The 27,506-nt window shown below is 34.9% G+C and overlaps 3 protein-coding genes and 1 long non-coding RNA gene across 9 annotated transcripts in view; 2 read left to right on the forward strand and 2 right to left on the reverse strand.

Annotated features, from left to right (window-relative positions):
• Positions 1 to 67: 67 nt before the first annotated feature.
• On the reverse strand, positions 68 to 2,783 carry LOC117603926 (uncharacterized). Its single transcript, XM_034323530.2, has 4 exons — positions 2,651 to 2,783; positions 2,227 to 2,360; positions 2,002 to 2,064; positions 68 to 1,430 (listed from the first exon to the last, which is right to left on the reverse strand). Exons 1-4 carry the CDS (start codon positions 2,744 to 2,746, stop codon positions 1,232 to 1,234), a joined length of 492 nt encoding a protein of 163 aa, XP_034179421.1. The 5' UTR covers positions 2,747 to 2,783; the 3' UTR covers positions 68 to 1,231.
• Positions 2,784 to 4,136: 1,353 nt separating this feature from the next.
• Positions 4,137 to 18,354, forward strand: LOC117603918 (endoplasmic reticulum aminopeptidase 1). Of its 5 annotated transcripts, none has more exons than XM_034323514.2 (15): positions 4,137 to 4,546; positions 5,618 to 6,388; positions 11,272 to 11,421; positions 11,838 to 11,923; positions 12,797 to 12,893; positions 12,954 to 13,036; positions 13,139 to 13,344; positions 13,442 to 13,622; positions 13,830 to 14,055; positions 14,189 to 14,751; positions 15,743 to 15,974; positions 16,108 to 16,513; positions 16,623 to 16,765; positions 16,887 to 17,239; positions 17,671 to 18,354. In XM_034323514.2, exons 2-15 carry the CDS (start codon positions 6,259 to 6,261, stop codon positions 17,824 to 17,826), a joined length of 3,012 nt encoding a protein of 1,003 aa, XP_034179405.1. In that variant the 5' UTR covers positions 4,137 to 4,546; positions 5,618 to 6,258; the 3' UTR covers positions 17,827 to 18,354. The 5 variants fall into 5 exon arrangements, with proteins under 5 accessions (XP_034179405.1, XP_034179406.1, XP_034179407.1 ...); XM_034323515.2 differs by having other exon boundaries at positions 11,275 to 11,421; XM_034323516.2 differs by lacking the exons at positions 4,137 to 4,546; positions 5,618 to 6,388 and adding an exon at positions 8,906 to 9,503.
• On the reverse strand, positions 17,591 to 23,432 carry LOC117603928 (uncharacterized). The gene is made up of 3 exons (XR_004581326.2): positions 23,295 to 23,432; positions 17,828 to 23,208; positions 17,591 to 17,730 (listed from the first exon to the last, which is right to left on the reverse strand). It is a non-coding gene; the product is annotated as an uncharacterized LOC117603928 (long non-coding RNA).
• cnc (NFE2 like bZIP transcription factor cap-n-collar) overlaps positions 23,340 to 27,506 on the forward strand; it is an 88,186-nt gene continuing 84,019 nt past the window's right edge. The window contains exon 1 of one of the 2 annotated variants that reach the window (XM_034323521.2): positions 23,340 to 23,480. In XM_034323521.2, the coding sequence (XP_034179412.2) occupies positions 23,391 to 23,480 (90 nt within the window). In that variant the 5' untranslated portion in view covers positions 23,340 to 23,390. Of the gene's footprint in view, positions 23,481 to 24,897; positions 26,256 to 27,506 lie in introns of those variants that run through there. The other variant, XM_034323519.2, reaches the window with a different exon arrangement.

The raw sequence follows: 27,506 nt of genomic DNA on the forward strand, positions 1-27,506 counted from the left end.
TGTTGTTAATACAAATTACACTATTACAACGCTTCAATTTGCAATCTAAACTTAAGAACAAGGAGAGAATAATTGTAAAAGAGCAGTGATTTACAAATTTGAAACATTAAATAAATAAAATCTTGAAAAACAAATAAACTACAAGGAAATTCTTCAATTTATAATTACAAATGTTTGAAACATTCATGAAAGAGACTGAAAATAGCAAGTTATAGTCATTGTTTACTGTATTGTTTACTGCCATGTTTTATTAAGAATATTAATGAAGTCGCAAAATAATTATCTTCATTAAGGTTTAAACTTTCGATTGATATACCATAAGTGCCATTTTACGGTACTTTTGTCATAAAATCATGCGAAAATATCCCATCCACGAGATGATGTCAAATTGTTAAAAATTGTCAACGAAAAGAAAAGTGATTAATCACTTCTTTTAGACGAACAATTTATAAACTTTTATGATTGATTCTTAATCCACATACTCGCAGCAACTTTCACATACAGGTTTTTTAAGGATCCAGCCAGTAATGAATTAATTATGAGCGATTAAAGTAGTGGCGGCTCAATCGTGCAGGAACGCTTACTCTAAAAATTGTGAATAATTAAGTAATAACTTACAGGAAGCTTATAAAACCTATATTAGAAGAAAGCTAAGATGCTATTCTTCATTTTTTATTTGTTAATGAACGGAAATTGATCATGGGAAAGCAAAAAACTATGAAAGTTTCCGAGATCAGGTAAGCGGGGATCGAGCAATCGATCTGAAAATTATCATGATTAATTATTTACTCGCAAGATTTGTACAAAACCTATATCAGAATATAGATTAACTTATCTACAAACAGAAGAAAGGGAAGAAATCGTAACGGAAAGAAAAAATAAGAAATAAAGGAGCGAACGACCACGAACTGTTGAACTGCAATCTCTATAGACTATCGGGTTGAAAAGATTTAATGCACAAAAGCCGCCCACGACAGGTAGATGTGCTGAAGTTGAGAGGGTGTATTTCAAGAAAAAAGTGGATGAATAGCGGTGAAACGAAAGGGGTGCGCGATAACTGTTGATCCCTCGTCGACTTCGGTCTCGAACAGCCACAGCACAACCGAAACGAGCATGTGACATTATTTCGAAAACAATAAGACTTCGGTATAGTATTTGCCAGCAATCGATGTTATTTTGAACTTTTATGAAGGAGGCTGTTAAAAATAGGATTACAACTTTCTTGTAGGTTTTAGAAGCAACATTCAATATTGTCACTGTTGGACTTGTCAGCAGAAAACAGCCAATAGCCAAATGTACAACCAACTACCACAGCCAAGCACAGGTAAACATTGTATGTCATAAAAATCAACATGAGGATATATCCTATTATCAATTGAAGGCCGTGAAGAGCCGTTTGAGCGAGATGAACGCCGGAGCATATACTTGAGCTGAAATAAAGTATTTTTATTCAAAAATAAGAAAAATATTGAAAATAAATTAATTGGTAATCAATGATCTACGATTTTTGTTTTAGATCCATTGAAGTAATTTTACTGCAACTTTTCAAAATGATTGCAAGAGTATTACACGTGTCAACATTAACCCTAATCACTCACACCTCTAAAAAATCACATATTCCCAACACGGGGTCAGATAGATCCCGGGCAACTTTCGACCGTTCTGTAATTTATTGTATCGAAGATTTTGACTTGAAACATTTTTGAGATAGTATTTAATACAGGAACGCACATGAACCTGAGGTATTAAATTTATATGGAGATCTGAGAAAAGTTCTGATAGTTGAAAAATTAGAGAAAGACCACTTCTTCGTTCAAAAATTCATAACTTTTTCAATTTTGATTACATTTGGCTGAAATTTTATTTTTATCATCTAGAGACATCATATTTTGGAAAAAAAAGTCTCTGAAGTTGATGTTGGGGCCTTTCAGACCCCTAGTGAATGATTAGGGTTAAATATTACTCTTTTGATTTAGTATACATAATAAAGTATGTACGTACCATTTTGATAATTTTTTTTGTCGAAGTTTTCGGGCTTGTGCAGCTTTAATGAAAAGATCATTGCTAAATAAAAAAAAAAGAAAAGGGAATTATGTACAGTGTGTCTGGAAAGAAACCGAATTCGTTTTTACGTAAAATATTTTTAAGAACTGATGGATTCAAAAAAAAAAAAACACAGTTTCGTTTAAAAAAATAATATTCGTTACGATAAGAATCATTACTCACCGAATTGATTTTAATGCTTCGTACGCACAGCCTAATATAATAATTCCAATTACTGCAGCTATAAGCTGGGTAGAATTGGTTGTGTGCCAATTGCGGAACAGAATAGTTTCGTGGTAACCGATATGAAAGTACATCTAATACAGATAGATTTTATTTTATGAAATAACAAAATAGAATGTTTTATAAAAGTATTTTTATGAAACTACTATTGTTTATAAAAATATTGTTATAAAAACAAAAGAAAATTATTTGAAACTTCAAAAGCATTTTATGCAAAATGACGTGCAATTATCGATTAAAAATACAGAGGAGAATTAAACGTAGTTTATGCAATTACAAGAAATAGAGTGAAAAAGGAACTACAGAATCAATTATGCCGATGACTTTAATAATTTTATCTAACTATAAATGTCTCATTACTCACCTGCATCATGTGCATCATTTCCATCTTGTCTAAATAGAGCTGAATATTGTACACCTTTACAGACTGTGCATACAAGCTTATGTGGCAATTGAGCATTGAACTCCTTCTTCATTTCTTTATCAAAATATAGATAACGTATCAATAAATCATCAGTCTGATTCCATGTATTTCCACAAATTGGAAGTGTAAAGATATTTGTATCGTCTACAAATACCTACTTATCACACATATGCGTATGTACTAAAATTGTATGCGTACATATGCGTATATGTAATAAAATTTGATAAATGCATTCGTGCACATGAAAGATAATTGCATAATGTATACGAATTCCAAAATACATATGTACTTTCGTAGGAATTAGATGAATCTTTTAAACTCCTAAGAAGAATGAAAACAATGTTAAATTCTTTAACTAAAAATTTTCAGTCTTGTAGTTGTGTCATTGTTCTTCTGAAGCATCGGCAGGTGCGTTCAGGTGGATCGCCCGTACGGGTACCCGAGTGTAGTCGGACTTGTCACGGGCGTTGCTGTCTATACTACTGCGATTATCGATCGGTGGTAGGGGCTGACACCGAAAAGTAAAAGTTACACGGAAATTCTGTGCGTTCCTTGTCCTATACGCGATGCTTTGATGTGGAGTTGTAAATTAGATCAGGAAGCGAAAGGCATTCGACTGTGTGATCTCGAGAAACTTTGGGGGTGGGAAGTACACCCTATCGCTTCGAACGATTCGCCCGAGTCGAAGAGGTATCTCGAGCCTGTAAGAATGCACGCGTGCAAATACGGGCATTTATGAGCGCTCGTGGCCGGGTTACTACAATACTTACCGAGCGTGCATTGATACCATTCAATTTTCAGGGGTTGCAGTTACAACTTATTCTGTTATCCCCCATAATTGTTAAAAATAATTTTCTCCTATGGACACTTGTGATCAAATCAGGGGAAGAGTGAGAAGCGAGGATATCACTATTTTTCCTGGGAAGTCTCGTTTGAATATTCGAATCCATAACGATGGCGCATGCATAGCAATTCATCAATTACATCACTAATGATATACTACTGATTATGACCAGTATCCCAGTATTAAACCTCTCTACAATTATATACTCGCATTATCTAAACAAAGAATTCCTATTCGAAGTATAATCATTTTTCTTGAACAATTGAAGAATTTCAAGTATTACAGTCCAGCTAGCTGGGAGCAGAAAGATATTGCTCTGATATCGATTAGCGAGCGTTCGTCTAACAAGTGCAAGCTTGTTGCAAAGCGATCGAAATTATCAGGCTCCATTCGTAGAGGCCGAGAAAGAACGTGTAGTACTGGATGTTAATCGATTTCTCCTTCTGTCGCTTCGGCAAAGAGGGTGTCCTCCCCGCTTCCCGATCAACCAAGATGCCCATGCCCGGCCTGCGTGAACGAGGCGGGCGCAACCTGTGGCTATCCTGACTGCCGCGCCTCCCTGTGTCCGGAAATTTAGCCACGCTCGATTCTCAAACTCCCTTCAGTGCCATTCTCACCGTTCCACTGTTTGCATGGACGACGGTATTTCACTTTTCACAAGGTGAAGCCCCGTCTCTTCTAACATCGTGCCTGTAAAACTTTAATCACCGTCGACGATGCGAACGCGATCCCTTTTTCTTACAACCCCCGACCCTACCACCGTTCCCGCTCCATTCAATCAATCATCCGCGCTCGTAAATATTTCCTTTCGGTACGATGTTTAAATAGTCTGTGGTGAGGTGTCGGTTCACGAGGTGTACGCTTGAAATAAGAGGAAAACCACTGATGGATATAGAAAAATGATCGACTTCCATGGGAATCGACAAGTTGGATTTCTTCCTGGATGAAAGGAAATCCTTTTAACCTGTTTCTTCCGGTGTGCTGTGGAAAAGGTAAGTGTATATACCCTTTAACCCTTTATCATTATTTTAACTCGTAAGCTGGAACCTGTTAGACCTCAGCAATTTTTCATTTCCTTTTTTTTTTTTTTTTAATTTAACTTAGCTAGTTTTCAAATAAGTATAATCCATGATACTGCTTTCTTGATGTTTTTTTTAAATTATTTCTAAATTTCTGATCGTTTCTATCGAGCTCTCTGAAGCTCACCATACAAAATGGACCACCATGCCAGTTAGGGGTTAACATTAAACTTCGTATGCTTACCTTTCAGTTTATTCCCACTTGTACGATTAGATTTTAAGTAATCGTGGTGAAAACTTGGAATCACCTTTATTTTTGATATATCTGGATTCGTATACACGCAAGGCTCTGTAATTTCGCTAGTTTCGTTTGTTTGGAGGGATTTCTCAACCGCGAGACTGGGCAGGGTCAATGTTCTATCACGAGGTACTGTACCGGGGGTACCACACGCGCGTACAAATACTGATGCTTGTACAGTTAACGAAAGTGGGATGAAACGAAAAGTACATACATCGTTTCTCTTTCTGTTCGATTCTATCGGAAATTCACTCGTTGAATAAGAGAACTTCCCATAATAAACATTTTAGTTTTAATCCTTAAATCCTGGAAAATGGATTTTCAAATTGCGAATTTAGTTATCAACCTACTAAATTTTTAGAAAAATTTATCAGTTCAAAATGAAACAGTATCTGTTGCATGAATAATTTTATACACTTTCGTACATATGCTTCAGTGAATATCGCAACAAGAGGATATAAAAAGCTGAAAAATATAGATGCGTATAATTAACGCCTTTGCTGTTGTTATAAAAATAACTTGTGGAACATGTCCAGGGTATAAGCAACGTGTAATTATGTTGACCTACTCGGACATGGCGTTTAATAATAATAAACCTGTCTTTAGGTTACTAGTTTAAAAGAAACAAAAATTTATATAAAGTTTCTAATAAACAGAGCTGAAGCAGAATATATAAATAATAATAAACAATAATAAAAATAATTTTAAATAAACATAATTTACATTATGTTAATGTTTTGTTTCAGATACCACACCTGTCGGAAAATGATAAGATGAAGATGCAATCAATTGTACCTACACTGATATAAAATATACATATACACAATGTTCTAAATATTTTGAATTTGCAATTATAATTGGTGTTCATGTATTTTACAATCTCTCGTACTATATACAATTTACCAAAAGTAATGAATCTTGCCATTGCGAGAAAAACAAAGCAACTAAAGGAGATGAATTTGATCTACATTATTAGTTCTAGAACCGATGAATATAGAAATGTCATTTTGTACAAATTACGAACATTTTTCGATTAGATTTTCTATCGATGCAACGTGACGGGGACCAATGATATAAAAGACTGTCGTACGAAATGATATCCGTCTACACGAAAATGAAAATTCTAGAGGAGTAACGGGAGAAATGTAGAGAAGCGGTGGGAAATTCGTAGTAAAATTTCATGCTGTAGAGAAATTTGCCGAGTTGTTGGATCGAATGAGAAAGAAAAAGGCGGGAGTACATCGTTCTTCGCAAGCATCAACGTTGAAGAATGTAATTCACATCGAGTCGCGAGGAATAGAGAGTCAAGGAAGCGTGCATCTTCCGCTCGAACCTCCACGCAGTACGAGTTTACTGGATAAAAAGCCAGGCAGAGGGAAAAAGCAAAATGCCAGGGGGTACTTCGACGCGAGAAAGCAGCGAGGCGATACGGATGGAGCCTTTAGGTAGAACCTCCAGCTCTCGGAGCCCTGGACAGAACGGAACCGCCAACACTACCGAGGTGCCGATAAACTCAGGTGAGTTAAAATCCACTTGTAACACGATAACACGTCCATCGCTCACTTCGCTTCCTTTGCTCACTTCACAAACTCACTTGCCAATAAGGGGATGTTTTTACGCGATATCGAGTCGGTGCTTTCGCTATCTATCGCGGCATTGTATCGTTTCATTATGCAGTTTAATATTTTCCTCTTACCTGACATTAAAGGTACCTACTTCTTCACATGGCAGAATGTCATGTAACATTGAAAGTAGAGGTGTGCGAGTACTCGATTTATTCGAGTACTCGAATTTCGAGTGAAACAATGATCGGTCGGTCGAGCCGAGTCGCGCGCTTCAATTTGCCGAATTATGTACTCGAAATCGACCAACTGTTCGAAACAAAAGCGAGCTACTTGAATAAATCAAACTACTCGAATATTCGAGCTGAAAATTCATCTTCAAGTAAATCGAAATTTTACGACGGTTCGAATATTCGAGTTTTCGTTTCAAACAGTTCGTCGATTTCGAGTAATTCGGCAAATTCAAGCGCTCGACTCGGCTCGAAAAATCGAAGCGAGTTCAGCTCGGCTTGTAAATTCCGAGTACTCGCACACCTCTAATTGAAAGCCTTGATTTTTCTTGTAGCGACGTTCTAATATTTCTTTATCGAATTTAAAGTTTTGCTATTAGATGACATTAAGTACCTACTTTTTCACATGACGTAATTAAATAACACTAAATATGATATCAATACTTGCAATTATGGATACTAAATACAATGAAATATAATAAAAATAATGAATTTTCATCTTCGGGGTAACAGTATAAATAAATAAATAAATAAATAAATAAATTATAGTATAATAAAAAAATCTTAAACAGTAAAAATGTTTTTCTACTCAACAATTTTTCTTTGTAGATTTTAAAAGCTTAGCAATATATTCTAATCAAATATCTCAATTTGCATATTTTGCATATATTTCTCGTCGTAAACATCTTATTTGATTTTCTTATTCGTACTATACAGTTTACAAGTATTTTGCACGCTTCAATATATGCAAATGCATAAAAATTTGTATTCCGCTAATAACTTTACCTAATACCATATAATTAGTTGCCAAAAATAGTTTCATCTTTATAAAGACACATGACTGGCGAGAAAAAAAATATACTTCCTCCTTTCGGTCCACTACGTGAAACTTATGAATATTGAATATTAATTTATATCGGAAACTGGATAGTTTTCTAAAATGGAAGCGGAGTTATAGGTATTGAAACGAAGAAGGTCACAAGTTCAAAGGTTCAGGGGTCTATAAATGTATCAGTTCTATTGATATTGATCAGAATCGAAATTAACCAAATTTATCAGGGTGTTGTATAAACTTGACCGTTCTAAAAATACTTTCATGGTTACACTATTCAATTATAAAAATTGCTGTTGGTAGATGATTGTAACCTTGCGTGCACTACTACTACGAGTAATTACTCATTATCTCTCATTAAATCTTTGCATGAAACTAACTATTACTTCGATTTTGAAATGTAGACATGTTAGTTAAATTTTTACAACGCATTATATGAGATTTGTCGAGTTTTTTTGTTTTTACATAAAGTCCAAATTATTATAATATTATTTTAATGAAAAAGTATGTTGGTTCCCTTTAGGCTTTTCATCAACAAAAGTTCTGTAACTGAACACAAGCGATCTGTGAAACATTTCTCATAGAAATCCATCGTAACCCTAAAAGCTTCGTTCACAGGTCAGAAACGGAAATGTTCCTTCCTTTTCCCGTTCGAATGCCATTGTCAGCATTCAATGGGGACTTTGTTCGTCAAGGATATTGAACTTCAGACGATCTTAAACCTTCCAATAAACTTCTTCATACCGTGGACTGTTCGAAGACATGGTTCTAATCCATATTTGCATTCAACTAATCCGTTCTAATTTCTTACACTCTTATAAAGGTTTCTTTCTTTTGTCATCCATATATGAATGACCCTCGAATTTCCATAGGAATCCACATTGGCGTAACTACTTAGGTAAGGGCTAGGAAGCTGGTCCCTTTCCCGCCATTCTAAAATTCGAAGACTCGAAGGTTCAAAAATTCCAAAATTTCAAAATATAAAAATTCTAGAATTCATCTTTACAAAATCATTTCAACAACGGTTGCTGTGGTGTCAAAATAGAAACCTAAAAATTGTAGGTACATATTTTACGATGTTCAGATAATCCTTTTTAATAGGAAGCGAAAAAAGAAGAAAAATAAAAAAAAATAATGCGACATCCGAATATTAACGATAGGGGGTAGGTAGTAGAGAATCATCTTATCAACACAATGTGGAAACGAGACGGCAAGTCGGGTAGAAATTATTCTAAAGGGTGGGTCACGGATGGCGCCACTGTGAATGCAACCACCCCCGCCGTGGAAGGGTGGCGAGATGAAGCGCGGCGTGTGGCGAGGGGCTGCAAATCCACCCCCGTGAAGCGGACCACCACCGAAGGGGTTTGGAAAGTCGCCATTTCTGCCCAACACCGCAGTCGCTATATCCAAGCTTTAATGCCAATGAAATGTCAAGGCACGTCGCACGTCATAGACTCGCCGACGTTGTCGTGCCTTCGTTCGGTGACTTCGTAAGCTCGTGGATCGTCACGTTGTCGCGGGTCATCCTCGGGACCTCCTCGTACTCGCCCGTACTCTCACTCGGCCTTTCCCAACCTGTGCTAGTGCCTGTGCTGGTGTTCGTGCTCGTGCTGGTGCTGGTACTCGTGCTCGTGGCCAACGAACAAGTCCTGCTTCGACTCGCTCGAACGAACTCGGCGAACAGAAAATTCTAAACTGCCCCCCCCCCTCCCCCTCCCACGAAGGGAGAAAAGAAGGCCTAAAACGGTAATCACGAGCAGTGAAAATCTGTCAGTCTTCCGCGGAAGATTCCTTGACCTTGGCACACGAGCCAACGGAAGTAACTGGTAGGCGAACCAGGAAACCACGAGTACGACCGACCAAATTCTGGCTGAACAGAGAGAGCCCTTGATCAAAATCTTATATGCTACGAACGACGGTCAGGTAAAAGAAATCGTTCGTCGGAGACCGCCGCCGAATCGGTTCACGATGAGCGAGCAGGATGTCGATGACGTTGCCATCCTGACAGGTAAGGTATCTCTAAAGGCGATGGATAGGTAGAGGAATTCTTTTTGACAGTAACTGTTACCTTTTTCGTACGCGCGATTCTCTTCGTTTCTCTTTCAAATCGTTCGACCAGATGGCCCACTTACGACCCTGCGGCCTGCGAATAGACTATACGAGAAGCACGTGCGTGCGATCAATAAAAGGGAAGCTTCTGATCTTTCAAATTGAAACAGAAAACCCGCCTGTTCTCCATTCCCGCCTATCTTATTTCACTGTTTATCGCTTAGATTTTAAAGATCTTTCTATTTTTCATGTAAATCATTTTTATTTGTTTATAAACAGACGGGTAAACATTCAATGTAGAGCATAGTGTGGTGATAAGATATTCTATCGTGACAATCATACAACGATCTATGTAATTTATTTCTGAATGCATCGATAAGATTCCCATGAGTTATCTATTCAGTATTAGAGAATATTCAGTTTTCTTCTTTATTCATTCACATGAATGTTTATTTTGTGAAAATATATGTATGAAAATATTGTTGTTGTATTAATTAATTATTCATATTTTAAAAAGAAAAATTCAGCATAAACGTCCAGTTGATTGAATAAAGAAGAGTAAATTTTCTGTGATATACGGTAATTAATTTGGCCCATCAAAGTGTAAACAAGCACTATGGATAACAAAAGATAGTACACAAATAGATCATAATATGGGTGGGTGATTAAACTAATAGTCATCTGCATAATTGACTTCATTATTACTTATTTTACTTCAATTTTTATAATTGCGTAAATTATATTTAATTCTTTTATGTAATTAAAAGAATAATTCGGTATACTCGCGATCAAATTAGGCTATCCCATGAAAAACAGTGGTGTCCCGCGTTCTTCTAACTCCAACCCCCGGGCATAGGCTTCCCGGATACCTGGGTTCACGACGTCCCCCATAGGCTTTTCGGGTTGCCGGGTTTCGGGGTTCAGGAGTTTCTAACCCTCGTCGTAGCCCTCCCCTTCACCGGGTTCCCCTCTTTCCACGATATTTCCGAGGAAATACGACCCATGAACATAATAATTAATAGAAATGAAATAAATAACAATAGAAGACCTACTGAACTCACCTACTCTTTTGCTCATCCCTGTATTGTCATCGTATTCTAACAAGACGCGTAACAATACGCTTGTGTTGATAAAATTTTTATGCAAATGCACGTCTGCGGTGGAACTAGATGGTTCTTAAAATACTCCATTCTAAAGCTATGTTTACGTCGAACTCCATTGTGTTACTTGAGCTCAATGATGCGTTGCACGTACCACATCTGTTGGAACTATGTACGGTACCTTTTATTTACGACTTTTTAACGATTTACCCGAAGACAATCGAGGTTTGTTTGAAAGTTATAAAACTATTGCTATACAACTATCGCAATAAGTGTTTCACGTGTTTTCATGCAACTGCATTAACGTAGCTGTGGACTGTCGCTCAACAATGAAAAATCTGGGTCAAGTGTGTACCCGAGGACACGAAACTAGACGTGTTTCTCGTACCGTTTGACATACAAGATTTTCATGTTTGAAAATTTTATTATCGCCGTATATTTTATGACACGAGCATAATGGATCGTGTTGAAAGTAGGTGAATTTTGATGCTCATTAAAAACAGGCTAGTACGTTCAGGCCCTAATACGTTCACCGTCACGCCACCCTTATTATTAAAAATTCTTTACTTACCTAATTAAGCGGTACATAGAACGTGGAATTATTCTTCAGGAGGTCCTTTGTTCCAGGAGACAGCAACACAGGATTGCACAAACGTAGTATTTACGAGCACAATGGAATTGTGTGTTCTCAAAAAAGGGCTCTCTGCGTAGCCACGGTCGTTTTTGCGATCCTTTTCGCCATATCACTCATCATTGCCTTCGCGGGACCACAGAATGGTACTTTTAAATTAAATTACATTAAATTTGAACTTTCATTTATTATTTAGTTTACATATATTTCTGCTCAAAAATTTGGCATCTCTACATAAATTTCAAAATATACATAATGTATAATAACATCAGAGATCGTGTTTTTTTTTTTTTAATTTTCAAAATTTTCAATAATCAAAAATCACACCACCTTCGAAAGGCTATTGACCTAATTCGATGATAAAATAGTAAATTATTAGTTTTTTTCGTCAAATTTTGCCTAATTAATAAATTGATTAGAAATTCTGACACTTTTATGTCATAAAATCGTGTTAAATTAATTAAATCGCTCATTTGATATTCAACACTGTAATTTTATTTAACTGTTTATTATGTTTTTCCCATTATTACTTTTCACAACGTTGTTCGCCTAATTTTTGTAGACTGCCCTTGCGCTGGAGAAAAGCCAGCGAACCTGGAAATCGAGGACGATGAAAAAAGCAGCGAACCTCTTGCAACTAACGGAGAGGTATGATCGCTTATGTTTGCCTTACTGTCTATATGATCGTAATGTCGAAGTGGAGCAAAACATGTATTCCGTGACACATATTCCACTCATATTGCACGAGTAATTGAGAATGTGTATACTCGTCGAAAATCTCAAATAGCACAATGAACAATGCACGCCGGCTTATATCCTCGAAATATAATCTCTGACATGAAACAATGGCTAAATGCTATGTACTATGCTTAACTCTTCGTTTGTTTTTACTTATCACTTTCTGATTAAAGTCTCTGTCAAAATTGTCAAAATGGTTTACCTTTTTTTATATAAAAATACTTAAATACAATATTTAACAAATGATAAAAATAAAAATGATATCTGAAACGCATCAAAATTATTATCAATATCACACGTGAAATGAATGATTAAGTCTGTAATGTAATCCAGATTTATTCTAGTAAGATGATAACATGCTTATAGACGAGAGTGTATGTACTTACGTGTATCTGTCACATTTTATTTAAGGTTTGCGCCTGAAAGTCTTCCTTTAAAGTTAAATGTAGACACAAAACGTCTTGGCGGGAAATCAATTCCAAGACGTCACTGTAATCCGTAGTCAAGTCTTGAGTCTTGACTGTTGGCCATTTATATCGTACAGCTTGAATAAGAAATTATAGTACAATCGTAGTATAACCATAGTACAATCGTAGCACATAGAAAATAATCCAGAATTTAAAAATTTTAAAATTTCTAAGGGATCCGATCGACCTCAGAAAAAAGTCCTAGTTACGCCAATGATTACATATATGGATGTCAACATAATGTATATCTCATAGAAAAAATGGTATCTAATCGTAAGATACATTTTAATATGAAACTAAAAATAAATTGTTGCAGGTATTTCCTTGGAACAATGTAAGACTACCAACATTTGCGCATCCTACTAGGTACAACATTACCATCCATCCAAATCTTACCACTTTAGATGTAAAAGGTAAATAACATAATATTTATGATATTTACATAAAAATAAAAAAAAAATTTCCATTTCCAGGACAGGTCACAATCGAATTCTATGTCGATAAAGAGACCAACTATATCGTCTTCCATAGCAAAAATTTGACAATAAATGAAAAAGCAAGTATTCTTTAAATTCTATACATATTTCTCTAACATGAGTGGATTTACAAATTAACTGAAGGTATAGTTCCGAATTAATTATGGATCATTATTTTTCAGATGGTTCAAGATCGTAAAGGTCACAGATTGAAAATCGCAAAATTGCTCGAGTATCCGAAACATCAGCAACTATATCTAGAATTGGAGGAGAGCAAATTTCGAAAAAGAGGAAATTATACGGTACACCTCAGGTTCATTTCAAAGCTCACGAGTGAACTCGAAGGATTCTACCTTAGCAGCTATGTCACGCCAGAAGGAGAAAAGAGGTCACTCTGAAACTGTAATAATTTTCTGTTTAAAAGAATATTCAAGGCGTAATTTTATCTTGAATAAGATAGTAACTGAATTTCTTTTCTACTTTAGGTTTCTTGCTACGACTCACTTTGAGCCGACGTATGCACGCTCAGCGTTTCCGTGTTTCGACGAGCCGCAATTCAAAGCAAAATTTAAAGTTTCAATATTCAGGGATAGATTTCATATTGCATTGTGCAATATGCCTGTAATGAATACCGAAGATGCGGGATTTTATATGGGAACAGGATTGGTAAGTAAAATAATCATATTCCTTTTACTCGAAATTAAAAAGGGGTAAGATCTGTTCATCTGTTTTTATACTTCCCCAAAAAATTGTATCGTACTCATTTTGAATTTTTGAAAGATACAAAAAATGACACCTTTCATGATGTTATGCTTTATATTTGTTAGTAATTACATTTATAGTTAAATAATTTAAAGTATATTAAATCTTTAGCTCCGCGATGACTTCCAAGAATCTGTGGAAATGTCAACATATTTAGTGGCGTTCGTGGTTTGCGATTTTAAGCGAGTTTCCGAGTTGACTAAAAGAAATGTTTCCGTGAGCGTTTACGCGGCAGAAGCGATGCTACCGCAAGCAAAGTATGCGGTAACCACAGCTGCTCGTACAATGGACTATTTCGAATCTTTTTTCGGAGTACATTATCCATTGCCCAAACAAGGTACGTAATTGAAAGCATTTCACCATTAACAATGCTGATTCGTCCATAAAGGGTGTAAAGCTGGAAAAGTATTTGTTTTATTATCTTTATTTTTTACTTTTATTATTAAATCAATATTATGAATTTTCTTTAGATTTAATAGCTATTCCTGATTTTGCTGCCGGTGCAATGGAGAACTGGGGCCTAATTACGTACCGAGAAACATCTATACTTTACGATCCACAAGAGACATCGACTAACGCTCACGAATGGGTTGCTGTAGTTATAGCACACGAATTAGCCCATCAATGGTTCGGCAATCTTGTCACTATGAAATGGTGGAATGATCTATGGTTGAACGAAGGAGCAGCCAGTTTTTTCGAATACAAAGGAGTAAATTATATATCACCGGAATGGAGCATGATGGATCAATTTATTTTAGATAAAACACAACCGGCACTCGATCTTGATGCCTTAGCTAGCAGCCATCCTATAAGCGTGCCCGTTAAAGACCCTAACGAGATAGAAGCTATATTCGATGATATCAGTTACAGTAAGGGTGCTTCCATTCTCAACATGCTCGAGGGCTTTCTATGTGAAGATGTTCTTAAAAGTGGATTAAATGATTACTTGACTTCCCATTCATACGGAAATGCAGACACAAATGACCTCTGGGCAGCGTTCACGAAACATGCTAATAATTCATTTGACGTGAAAGTACGTACAAATAAATGTATTTTTTAATCTTTTAAATGAATATCAAATGAGGATCAATTTGGTGTATATAATTTTATCAATAGATTAATGTTGTTATCGAAAAGATGGAAACGATAATTAACCTTTGGAACGGATGTTTGATAATCCAGTTACGGTGAATCATAAAAATATTAACACATTCTTTGCAATAAAGACCGGTTTAAAATTTTTCGGACCTACGGCTACCAAAATCTTCGTCTATAATTTCTCATATTTAACACTAGAACTACCGACGTTTGATATACATTTATTTTTAAGTTAAAAATAATGTAGATTACGAAATAGATAAAGGGTGAAACATAATTTAATATACAGGGTGTTCGACAACAGGTGGGCAAAATTTTAAGGGGTGATTCTAGGAATCAAAATAAGACGAAAATCAAGAATAATGAAATAGCGTTTGCAGTTTTGTTTTCTAGTAATTAACGTTTAAAAATTCGAATAAAAAGCGCCTGAAACCTGCAATCCGCCCAGCACAGACGACTGAACGTCAGTTCAGCAGGGGGAGGTACAGTCATAGCCAAGAATCGTTGAATAGTAGAAACTTACCTCGTGCTATTCTGTTTCTCGGTACTGCGGCATTCGGCTTCGATTCTTGGTTATAACTGTACCGACCCCTGCTGACCTGACGTTCAGTCGTCGGTGCTGGCCGGATTGCAGGTTTCAGGCGCTTTTTATTCGAATTTTTAAACGTTAATTATTGGAAAACAAAGCCGTAAACACTATTTCGTTATTCTTGTTTTATTTTCGTCTTATTTTGATCCCTAGAATCACCCCTTAAAATTTTGCCCACCTGTTGTCGAACACCCTCTATACATTCATTCTTTAGCTCGATAACAGCCAAGATACATTTCAATAAAAATACCTCGATAAAATAATTTAAAATAAGAAAATGGAAACTAGACATTTCGACCCCTTTGGTAGTTCTAAATCAAATGTTATATGTTGACAGGTTATTATGGACACATGGACCCAACAGATGGGTTTCCCATTGATTACAATCACTCGTGATAAGAACACTATCACGGCGACCCAGAAGAGATTTCTAATTTCACCAAAAGAAAACGATACAGAAGTATCACAACCAAAATCACCTTATGACTACAAGTGGTACGTCCCGTTGAGCTACTACACAGACAAAGAACCGCGCAAGCTTCACAACGTATGGATGAATTTAACTGATGGTAACACATAGGACAGTTCTAACGAAAATTTTCTTGTAGTACTCTTTGTTAACGTTAAGCGAATAATCGTTGATATAATCAATGTATGAATTTTATTTGTATATTATATGAAATAAGCGTTATTTATTTTCAGTAACTTTTGAAATACCGAGCGACGTCGAGTATATAAAATGTAATGTGAATCAAAGTGGATTTTATCGGGTAACTTATCCAGAAGAAATGTGGATATCAATCATTACCACCTTGTTAAATGATCATACGAAATTCAGTCCAGCTGATCGTGCTAATCTTATCGATGATGCATTTACCCTATGCGAAGCAGGCGAATTAAACGCTACGATACCGCTCGACTTATCTTTGTATCTTTTGAATGAAAGGGATTACGTGCCGTGGGTTACAGCACTGGGATATTTACACTCCTGGAAGGGAAGGCTGAGCGAAAGTACCGGATACAAAAAGTATATTACATTTTTGAAAAAATTATTAACACCGGTTATAAAATATGTCGGTTGGACAGACGAAGGATCTCATTTGAAAAAGTAAATATGAACGGTGACTGAAAAACGGAATTGATTAATGAAATAATACGCTTAAAGTTTTAAATAATAATGTCTGATTTATTATAATATTATATCCATTTGTTGACAGATTATTAAGAATTGCGGTACTTCAATCAGCTGTGTCTATAAAGTTAGAAGATGTCGTTAAACCAGCAAAAACTCTCTTCGAAGATTGGATGTTAAGAGGCAAACGAATTGCACCTAATATACGAGATGTTGTATACGTTGCAGGTAACATTATTTTACAAAAATATAGTCCTCCCGTTCTGCCTGGTTAGCCGCGGATACTGGAGCTCGACCGTAACTGAAATCCATTTTCCAAACGAAACGTATCACGTGTTTTTATATACAGGAATAAAATTTGGCGGTGAAAAAGAGTGGAATCATTGTTGGCAGAATTATCAACAAACTCAGGTACCCAGTGAGAAAAGAATAATGCTGCAAGCCCTGGGAGCGACAACAGATCATTGGTTACTGCAACGTTACCTTTTACGTTCGTTGGATCGAGAAATGGTGAGGTCACAAGACGTTGAAACTGTTATAGCCTCTGTCGCTACCAATTCCGAGGGTCAATTCCTTGCGTGGCGTCATCTTAAAGCATATTGGCCACAAATACATGCTTTATTTGGAAATGGTTCGCTCACAATGGGGGGATTGATATCGGTCGTGATTTCGGATTTCTTCACGGAATACGATTATTACGAGGTAAGTAATTAAAAAAGCACATCGTTCAGGCTTCGTACTACGAATCGTCAGTTTGCAACGAGACTGACATATGTTTTGTATCAAAGGACTATAGTTGCCCATTAGGGATGTGCGGGTACCTTGTTATTACGGGATTGTTGGGCGAGTTGGGTTGCGGCCCGTGGGAGCTCGTCCGAATCAGCCCGAGTGTATGTACCCGACCGAACCCGAAATAGTAGTAGAACCCGACTGCACGCATGCGTCGGACGCTCGCCCGAGTCTGCCCGATGTTCTCCGAACCGACCCGACTAGTCGGAAACCCGACATATTAGTTGGGCCGCACATCCCTAATCGTAGGAATATACATAGTTGCCCATAGATCGTTTCGTGGCGAGTGACTACAATAGTGAAAGGGTTAAACGATAACAAGAGTATTTCACATTCTGTTATAGGTGTCGGAGTTCTTCAAGAAAGTAGACGTCGGAAGTGGTCGACGAGCATTGGAACAGAGCCTAGAAACGATCAAATTCAATATACATTGGGTGAAAGAAAACGCGGAAGCCGTCGATCAATGGCTTGTAAACTATTTGAACGTTCACACGAGTTAACCTTTTGCTCGTCAGGAATGGGACAAGAACGATGCGAAGTTGTCATTCAATCATTCAGTGACAGTGCTGATTTTTTTTATGGTCGTCATCGATACTTGATATCCTCGTGGTCGACGCCTATGGAAAAGTAAGGTCTTTGTTACTATTCACCTACCAATCGAATCATTTCTTCACTATTTAAGATATAATTCGCAGATCAAAAAAACGACCCATATTCATCGTACTAGTCAAAAGATTATTTTCACCGAACGAAAAAAAGAAAAGAATGTTTCAATATCTGCTGAAAAAAATCTTCTGACAAATTGTAACAGAGCCGAATTGTTTATATGTAACACATTATACACCGATTTATACGCACTTTCGAAAGTATTTATTTATTATACACGCGGCGCGTGTAGATTGGATTTTACTACGTATAAAAAGAGGAAAAAAAATATATGAAACTATAGTGACGAAAGAGGCAACGTTGTTCCTAGGGTAGTCGCTAACCCAGTATTTTCCAAAAAAAAAAAAAAAAAAAAAAAAGAATAGGGCTAACGACGTACGCCTATTAACGTTGATACTTTAGTCTCCCAAATGCGCTGTAATTTATTACAAGAAGTGACAGTGTAGTCACCTCCACGTGATACCCAAACCCCATTCCTGATCCATCCAGTACAGTAATTCAACAGAGTGCAGTGAGCTTGCTATAAATTTGACGAAAATTACTATACATTTACACATTTTACAATCCACAGTCGTATGTTGTATAAAAGGAGCAGCTGCTGTTATATTACGAGATAAATTTCAATTTCATTTGTCAATTAAGTATCATAATTTAATCGAAGATCCAACTCAATCACAGAAGGAGCTAGCACTCTGGTATGGGTAGATTTACCCACATTAGCTTGAACTAATTAAAGTACAAGAGATAGTGAAAAATGTTTTAAATAAAAATTTGGTAACGCAACAAGTAGTTACAGTTACTAAATCGTTAAAAATTCATAAAAAAAAAAAGGAACAAAAGGAAGTTGGCTGCTCCTAAAATACGTATGGTGTGATTAATTGTAAATAAAATGAAGGAACGTGGTTAAATTACGTTAGTATTAATCACGTTATTACAAGAAATGCCCGAAATGATTGTGAAAACGATCGATTAAATATAAGGTAGCATATCATCATTAGAGAAATTGGACGGGTTAAATTGGGCCGAGTCTTTGTCAAGGAGAATTTTAGTTTCACGAGGACGCGTCAATCAGACAAAGAAAATTTGGCCTCGAACAAAAGAACGGTTTGCGAGGATTCTCTATGTTCCCCAAAAGATAACTGCGAAAAAGTTGATGTACCGTGTGTGTTATGTATCAATGTCGTTGCCGATTGCTGGATGCGCGGGATGCAAATCTCGCGTGGAGCTGATCGTTCTCCGTGTGAAGTATAACATAATAGAGAATCGGATATTTTATTATGGAAGAAATGTATAAAATTAACGTATGTAATCATGTAATGCTTTGTATGGTGTGTATATATTAAGCATAAGAATGTTGCGTGCCCTGTGTGATCGAAAGGTGTTAAAAAAGGTATCTAGATGCATACAACATACGTTATGCCAAATTTGTGCTGGCCTTTCTAAGAAAATATTTCTCACATTTTGGTATCGTTCATAACCTTGAAATGCTAATTGATGAAATTAAATTCGTATTAATTAACGCGGAATGATAAGCTGGCTACACGTGTTCGGTCTGAAGTGTTTGTAGAGATCATTTATCGTGGACTGTACAGAGGTTTACTTAGTTCAGGGACGCTCAGTAAGTATTATAACATTACATTTAACGATTTGAAAGAAATGATTCTTAATTCAATAATTTGCAAAATATGTTAGTTACATCCCTTTGATCCTAAGTGCCTTCTACATGATATTGCGCCATCTGGTTGAGACACAAACCGAAGAGAGCAGTTTGGACTAAACGCCTGTAGCCGGTTTTGGAATTACGAATCTTTACGTTACTTACTATGTTGTTTCAGTTACCTATCGACAATAAACATGAAACAATATAGCAGGGAAATGTTTGATTTGTTTATTATAGTGATGAGCATCGGGACAATCTCTGAAAGTAACACAATACGTATAATGCATAAACGCATAAATATTCGTAGTCTTCTTTGAAAGAGACATTTTAATTTCAAATATCGTTATCAGTACAATGTGTTTATCATTGCTTGACATCTATTTTTAAAATAAAAAACCCATTACAATTTCTTGATAAATATGTTTAAATATTTATCATAATCAAAATGCAACAGTATTTATAATAAAACATATAAGATTAGAAACTAACGAATATAATTGCAAAGAATATATACAACAATATATGACATAAATACAAAATGTATACGACGACAGAAAAATTAAGGTGGTAAGTCACGTTGCATTACTGCTCCAGTTTGTTTGAATTCAACGTATCACTATTAGGGATGTGCGACTCGACTAATGTTTCAGGTTCCCGACTATTCGTCCGAACCTGTAATATCAGGTACCCGCACATCCTTAAATCACTATATTCTGAAACTTTATCCCGATTCCCATCGCTAATTTCTTACCATTTGTAACAAGTGACAAAGTGATTTAGCATTAGAAGGTTAAAACGCCATAATAACTGTACAGAACCGACCCTACAAATATGAGAGAAAAACAAAAAAATTGGTACCGAAAATACTTTGACATGATGGTACCTTGTGTATAGTATGTATAGTAGAAGAAAAAAAGGTAACTATATAGAATAAGTACACTTTACCGATTTGATATGCTATTGTTTGAATAAATTACAATTCATATTAAATTTTATAATAAGTTACTATGATTGAACATTATCGGTTAATACTAACACTACTAATCACAGCATAGTGTGCACAAGTCATATAATTCAAAGTTATTGACGGGTGTATATGTAAAAATCATTGAAATCGCTGAGGTGTACCATATTCTATATAATTACCGAAAAAAAGAGAATAAGGCCATACACGAAACGAATTTCTATCAGTATCAAAAATGTTGTGACACCCTGTATACATTCGTACTTCATTCCTCGAAAACTATTTTCTATGCCTCTCTTACCTTCCACTCGATCGAATCCGATAGTCGATCGAACTTTACAAATATTGGATTTTGTGTGTTCTCATCATTCTCGTTAATGCACTCGTTATCTAACAGAGAAACATTTATATTGTAATTAGTTGTCACGCTAGGATACATAGAACACGATCAATCTTTATCTTTAATCTATCAAAAAAAAACTGCCGACAATGCTTGCAATTCGAAATTCCCTGAAATAATATGCATCTTTCTTTCAAAGTTTATATATTTTCGATCAAAGTACAATTACTTCTAACCCCGAGGGATAATATCTCTTCGTAAGTTCGTCGATTTTTAACGAATTAGGATTCTCCAGCCGAAATGATACGCGTGCATATTTATAACTGGTAAAGAAAAAAAGGGTTTGCAGTATAATACATCTAACTAAAATAAATTGTACCTTCTTTTTCATTGCGACTGCAAACAAATTAGGCTTGATTTGAAGCTATTGATTTCAGTTCTAGCAGTTTGCAAAATACACACATACCGTTACATCTTCGAAAAAGAAGAAACAATTCTGGAAAGGTACTTCTTTTTTAATTATTCGCCATTTTCTTCAACATTTTCTTTCGAATTGTAATGAAAAAAAGTGTGATTTGTTTTAGTTATATGAATTAGGTTGTATGAGAGTTAACGGCTGCATAGATCGTTCATCCCTTTAAGTAGATTTTGATACACCCTTAACGGCGAATTAACGAATCGACGCACAACTAGATACCTTACGTGTAAATAGCATATTTTTTCACTAACGGATATTCTCTCTTGTTAAAGATATAAACGAACAAAATCGCTCCATGATATTTGCGAAGATACACGGTTCGTAGATTTCAATTAGAGGCCTCTATTTCACGTGTGTTAAACGTATCCGTACTTCAATCTGTGTATCCTTTAAGTAATTTTGCCAAATACGTTTCTCGTATTCTTCTCGCGTTTCTCGCCTAACAGTATGAACGGATACGTTAATACAAGTGAAATAGTGCACGTGTACCATGTACTAAAAATTACAAAAATTTAATTATGGATATGTTTAATACGCGTTAAAAAGCATGACCTCTAATTTCAATGTTAATGGAGCACGAACCGATTTGGCCTACTTTACAAACATTCATATTATACCCGAAAGTACTTGTTTAAGAAATACGTATGCAATTTTCTTGTCGCTTTCGTTTGAAAAATGAAAAAAAAAAAAAGAAATGTCGCACAGATTATCATGTTCCTTCTATCAACGGATTTATGTAGGTATATCTCTAACCGTAAGCGTAATTAGTACAAAAAATCACGCACGATAATAATTGTTTCACCAGAATTGATCGGTAATTATTTTCTTTGATTACTATACACAAAAGTCTAACAGTATTAAAAAGAAGCCCATTCTTTATTGAGATATTAACAGAAAGAAAAAAAAGAAAATTTCTCTAACAAAATGGTACGTTCGTTTTTGGAATCTATTATAATATATACTTTAGTATAAATGAAACTGTAGAGGCGGAATAAAAACCGATGCAAAAGTTCTTACCGAAAGACTGTACATCAGAGTAATCATGAAAAGTACATAATTATTTATGTATTTTATGCAATCACGACCCGATACCGTTATGTCTTAAGAGAACGAGGCTGTTTTGCATCTCATATTTATGAATGAATTACCGATATAACTATATATTGTATACCGTTCTCTATTATACTGTTGTCATAGATATTTTGTTGTATAAAAGAATGCAAGATATGTACAAGCATACAAATGAATATATTATATGTTTAAAATATTTTCAAATTTACATTCCATTCATTACAATGCAATAACTTTTATTATCCTCGTACAAAAAGATAATTATTCAAATACTAACAAATTCGGCAGTTCATTAAGAGAATTAAGCTGAACAAGTATAATATGCTTTATTAATTAACATTAAATAATATTTTAACAACTAGAAACTTCAAAGTACTGTTTAATGTGTATAATAACGCACTTGAAATTTGTATTTTCGTAACAACTATACAGACCAATGACGTTTCACCGGATCCGGAAACGTCGATACAGTAGAAACACACGAGTAGTCGTTTCCGCCATGTTCGAATAGCGCGGTCTTTCCTTGCGGTGACGTAGCACAAGAAAAATTCCAATTATCTTACACTGGAACGACAGACGGTTGCTTTCGCTTCAATCTTAGTAATTGTATTATCGTGTGAAAGAAAATTCCATTGTAGAAGCAATTCTCATAAGAGTTTAATCAACGTGTAAGGTAAACATCGAGAATCAGTGTACAATGTACCTTTAACAAACGACACATCTTTGTGAGTAACAGTGCCTCCTACGGTTAAGTGACGTAATTTATTTTACTTCCATGCTTGTAATTACCAGTGACGATTCTCCAGTCGGTCTTGACCAGTGGCTAGGTGATTTATCTTGACGAATACGTGGTGCACGATTTAAAAGTTAAAAATTAACGGCGACATGATTGAAACGGAGGATTTACCGCGAATGACATCATTGTCACCCGGCAATGAGGCAACAGTTTTGAAGTCAACGAAGCCTGTGTGTACGGTAAGGATTTAAGTGTTTGAAAATTTTCAATATACATATCTGGTATAGTTGCATGTATTGCGCATGTGCATGCGATCGAAACGTGTACATACGCACACAAACGCATATACGCAAACATGTATCCACGTATTTACTTCATCACTCGTAAAACTTGTATTAGTCATTTAAATATGGCAACTGCGTACAGCGTGCCAACGTGAGCACAAGCGAAGTCCCTTGATTGTAATTTAAATTACTTATCTTATTGATACATTTTTCAATTCGTATTTTTACTTTTAACAAACAATATATTGCACATTGTAGCAAATTACTGTTTTATAATAAGAATCTTTTTTATTGTTTTATTATGCTTATAACTATGGTAGTATGTTATCTAGAGAAAAATTCAAATTATTGTCAAAGAATCTCAGCTTCTGTAAACGTCGCGTCGCCATGTCTCACCTATGAACTTGATTTACATACGCTCAAGTATTTTCTATTAAAAAAAGTCGCAAATGAATAAATTTATATTGTTTTAGTTTTACAACTTGTGCTGTTTGATTTATATACAATTAAATAAGATAAATAAATAAAGTGTGTTCTTGTGTGCGCGTATGAATATTCATAAAAGCCACGCAATTTTAACAATTCTTACGTTATTTTGTATGTTCCCTGATCCGATGATGAAATTAAAGAATAAATATTTTTTAAAACACATTTTCGCAATTTGTTCATACAAAACAACTAAGGTATTTAAGATTACATTATAGTGTGTTTTGACAATGTAGGAAAAAACGTGTACTGATAAACTTTCGTATAGGGTAATAAACGTTAAAAGAAATCATTATGCAATCAGCATGAACTCCTATGTACTTAATAGAAAAAACTAGTAAAAAATGCAATGAAATACATCATTATGTAAGAGCATGTACGTTCTATTTCACTGCTGTATCGATATTTTCCATTTAAAAAATCAAAAACTAATCGAAATGCGTGCGTAACCATTATTTTGTTATACCACTTCTATTTCATCTTAAAGTTTAATTGGGTAATAGGCATAAACATGTATCGAATATTTAACTTTCCATGCGTTTAAATTAAATACACGGTACAAACATCAAATAATTTACACCAGATCCCGTAGCAATACTATTATTTTTTAAACTTTAAGAATTGTACAATAAATTATGTACCCTATATAACAATAGGTTTAATTATAATAACTAATTATTTCAACTGCAATAGCTATTTAACTAGAAACTATAAGAATACCGAATATAATAAAATAAGTCATGTAGATTGTACGATAATAAGTTTAATATAATGAATACCAGTACATATACGGTAAGCTTAAAAGTAAATGGATTGGTGGGTAATAGAAACATATAGGGAGAGACATGTACTTGGTGCGGCCCTGAGAAACGACGTTGTCGGAGTGAGTGCTGAGTCACATATCGTGAACGATCTCTCTCAGGAAGGTGCGCGCTAGTTCGTTTCTCCGTGAAATGGATTGCATTGTATCAGTTTAACGTTATCATTGTTAGAATTATAACGTTATTGGAGCAAAATGATTTAAGAAAAGAGGTACTTGGCGCTTGTCGCGGGCCTCGAATGTTTGTTAAGAAAAAGAAATTATAAGCATTTCAAAGCGCGATCTAGTTTGTGGATCTGTCAATTTTCTATTATTTCGTTGAACTTTTACATATTACATTATTTGTCATAACTTGTCAATGTAAGGACAGTGTTGTCACTAATTCAAACGTGCACCTTCTTGAATTGTCAAACGAAATTCGAGGCATGCGTGGGACGTGCGCGACGTGCACTGAAGTTTGACGTGGCCAGTGTGTGTTTTGAGGTTATTTTTGTGTTCGTGTAACTGACCTATACTTGTTTAAAAGAGAGCACAGGATCTTTATTTTCATCCTGACAGTCCGTCGAATAAGTTGCTATTACAAGAACGTTGCAAGTCCCTCTTACCTGGATTTAAAATTTGCATCAATTATACTGAAGAAAGAAGATTTGAATAGTGATGTTTAACCTTAATAACAACTGAAACTTGGGTTTTAATATTTTGTTATGGGAAGATAGCATATATAAAACTCTGTTCACATCAAATTAAATGAAATTTAAATAACAGTGCGAACATTATTAAACATTTAACATTAATCTGAAGTGATAATCAACATTTCAACATGAACTGTTGTTTGCTCGAAACATCTTATTTATTTTTTGTATTTAACATCACTGCCAAGCCACTGTGACAATACGTTAAATTACCTTGGACTGCATATATATTTGATAAGTGGAAGTGATTTAACTCAAGAAGTCACAATGTTATGTATAAAGAAATTATATCACGAAGAACTGCTGCAGCTGGCATTGCTGCTTTCTTTACTACGAATAGACCCTGAATCCTACCTTGGTTTGGATATTCAAACCATTGGTGTAGGATCACTGGATCTAAACAATGGTTCAAGATGGCACACCGATGCTCATACAATAGTACATCGTCCTATATTTGTACATCCAAAAAATTTAGACTCCATGCTTTTAAATTATCAGAGAGATTTATTTGAAGACTTAAATTCATTAGGAAGATACAATAGAATAAATTCGGGCTTAAATGATATCCATGCATACTTGTTAAACATCGAAGAATCAGCAAGAGACATGGCTATTGCGGGACCCAGTATATCGCTTTCTACTAATCCAGCTAGAAATATGACATCACCAGATCCAGCAAATTCTTCGCAAATACCCAATGAACCAACTAGTACAGCAGAACTTACACAAGAGGTATTTTTTCTTACGTTTTTTTTAACGAAATTAAATTTTGGGTATTGATTTTATCTTTTAATTGATACAAACGCCTATTTTTTATTAAATCAAATTTTTTATAACAATTTTATATAAATTTATAACTCAAAATCTATTTTCTGACATAATACAACATTGGTTTCCTTTTCAGACATACTTAAATTCATTACATTTGTTTATAAAGTTGTTTTTATAACTGGAAATCTTTTAGTTTATAATTGAAAATTGATTTATTTGAAAACGTTTGGAACATGTTTTTTTGAGCAAAGCTACCAAAACGATTAAAATTAAAAGCAATGAAATGTATTAAATGTAATTATAATGTTATTGATAGTGAACGTAGTGAGAGTATTATAGTTTTTCTTACAAGAAATATTATCTTTATTGGCTAATAATTATTGAGACAAACGCGGTACGAACAAAAAGTGGTTTCAAAAACACTGCGGTTTCTGGGAAGAGCGCCGTGTAAATGACCTTATTGTCAAAAATACGTTATCACATATATCCTTGGGTCCTTGCAACGACCTACAGCGGTTAAAAGATTTTCGATATTTTTAGTCAGATGGTCTGACAGAGTTCTTTAATACGTTCATGCTTCTGAAAAAACTGTACATTTATTTTTAACCGAGTTCTTGGATTTTCATTTTACGGCATTTCTTTGTTTGTATAAAAATACTTACGATTAGGAATTTACAAATTTATTATAACTTAATTTTGATATATCATATTTTTTAGTAGAAAAAATATTTGCTACTTCATTTACAACAATAACATAACAAAACATTTATATTTGAGTTGATAAAACGTGGTATTATTATCTTCATAAAAATTTTCATCCATTATTGTAACATATTTTACATGATGCAAGATTAGATACTCTTCTTTTAAAATATCTGATAAGTTCATAATCTTTATCAGATTTATCTTCTGATGAGTACATTACAACTGATTATGGATAATGGTTGTATAGAATGTTTCTAAAGTAATTATTCATTTTGCTAAATAAAATAAATTATATTTGAACAAATATCTATTTTAAAGTGAATGTCAGGTAAAATATAGCTTAAAATTTTAATTACGACTGCTTTAATTGACCGTTCAGATCTACTTATGCCACGCACGGATTTATTATTAAATGTTTAATGTCATGAATAACTTGATATACTTTTTATCTGGCGTGTTAATATATAAACGCGTTCTTGCACGTTCAACGTCAATGATATTGAGATG

This window comes from Osmia lignaria, chromosome 11 (assembly GCF_051020975.1).
Source record: "Osmia lignaria lignaria isolate PbOS001 chromosome 11, iyOsmLign1, whole genome shotgun sequence".
In the NCBI taxonomy this organism is placed as follows: Eukaryota; Metazoa; Arthropoda; class Insecta; order Hymenoptera; family Megachilidae; genus Osmia; species Osmia lignaria.

Coding starts and splice junctions, on each gene's coding strand:
- LOC117603926 (XM_034323530.2), bottom strand. CDS start 2,746: ATGCTCAATTGCCACATAAGCTTGTATGCACAGTCTGTAAAGGTGTAC. Junction 2,361..2,650: donor AAATGATGCACATGATGCAG/GTGAGTAATGAG, acceptor TATCTGTATTAG/ATGTACTTTCATATCGGTTA. Junction 2,065..2,226: donor GAAGCATTAAAATCAATTCG/GTGAGTAATGAT, acceptor TTTTTTATTTAG/CAATGATCTTTTCATTAAAG.
- LOC117603918 (XM_034323514.2), top strand. CDS start 6,259: ATGCCAGGGGGTACTTCGACGCGAGAAAGCAGCGAGGCGATACGGATG. Junction 12,894..12,953: donor TACCACTTTAGATGTAAAAG/GTAAATAACATA, acceptor TTCCATTTCCAG/GACAGGTCACAATCGAATTC. Junction 14,752..15,742: donor ATAATTCATTTGACGTGAAA/GTACGTACAAAT, acceptor ATATGTTGACAG/GTTATTATGGACACATGGAC.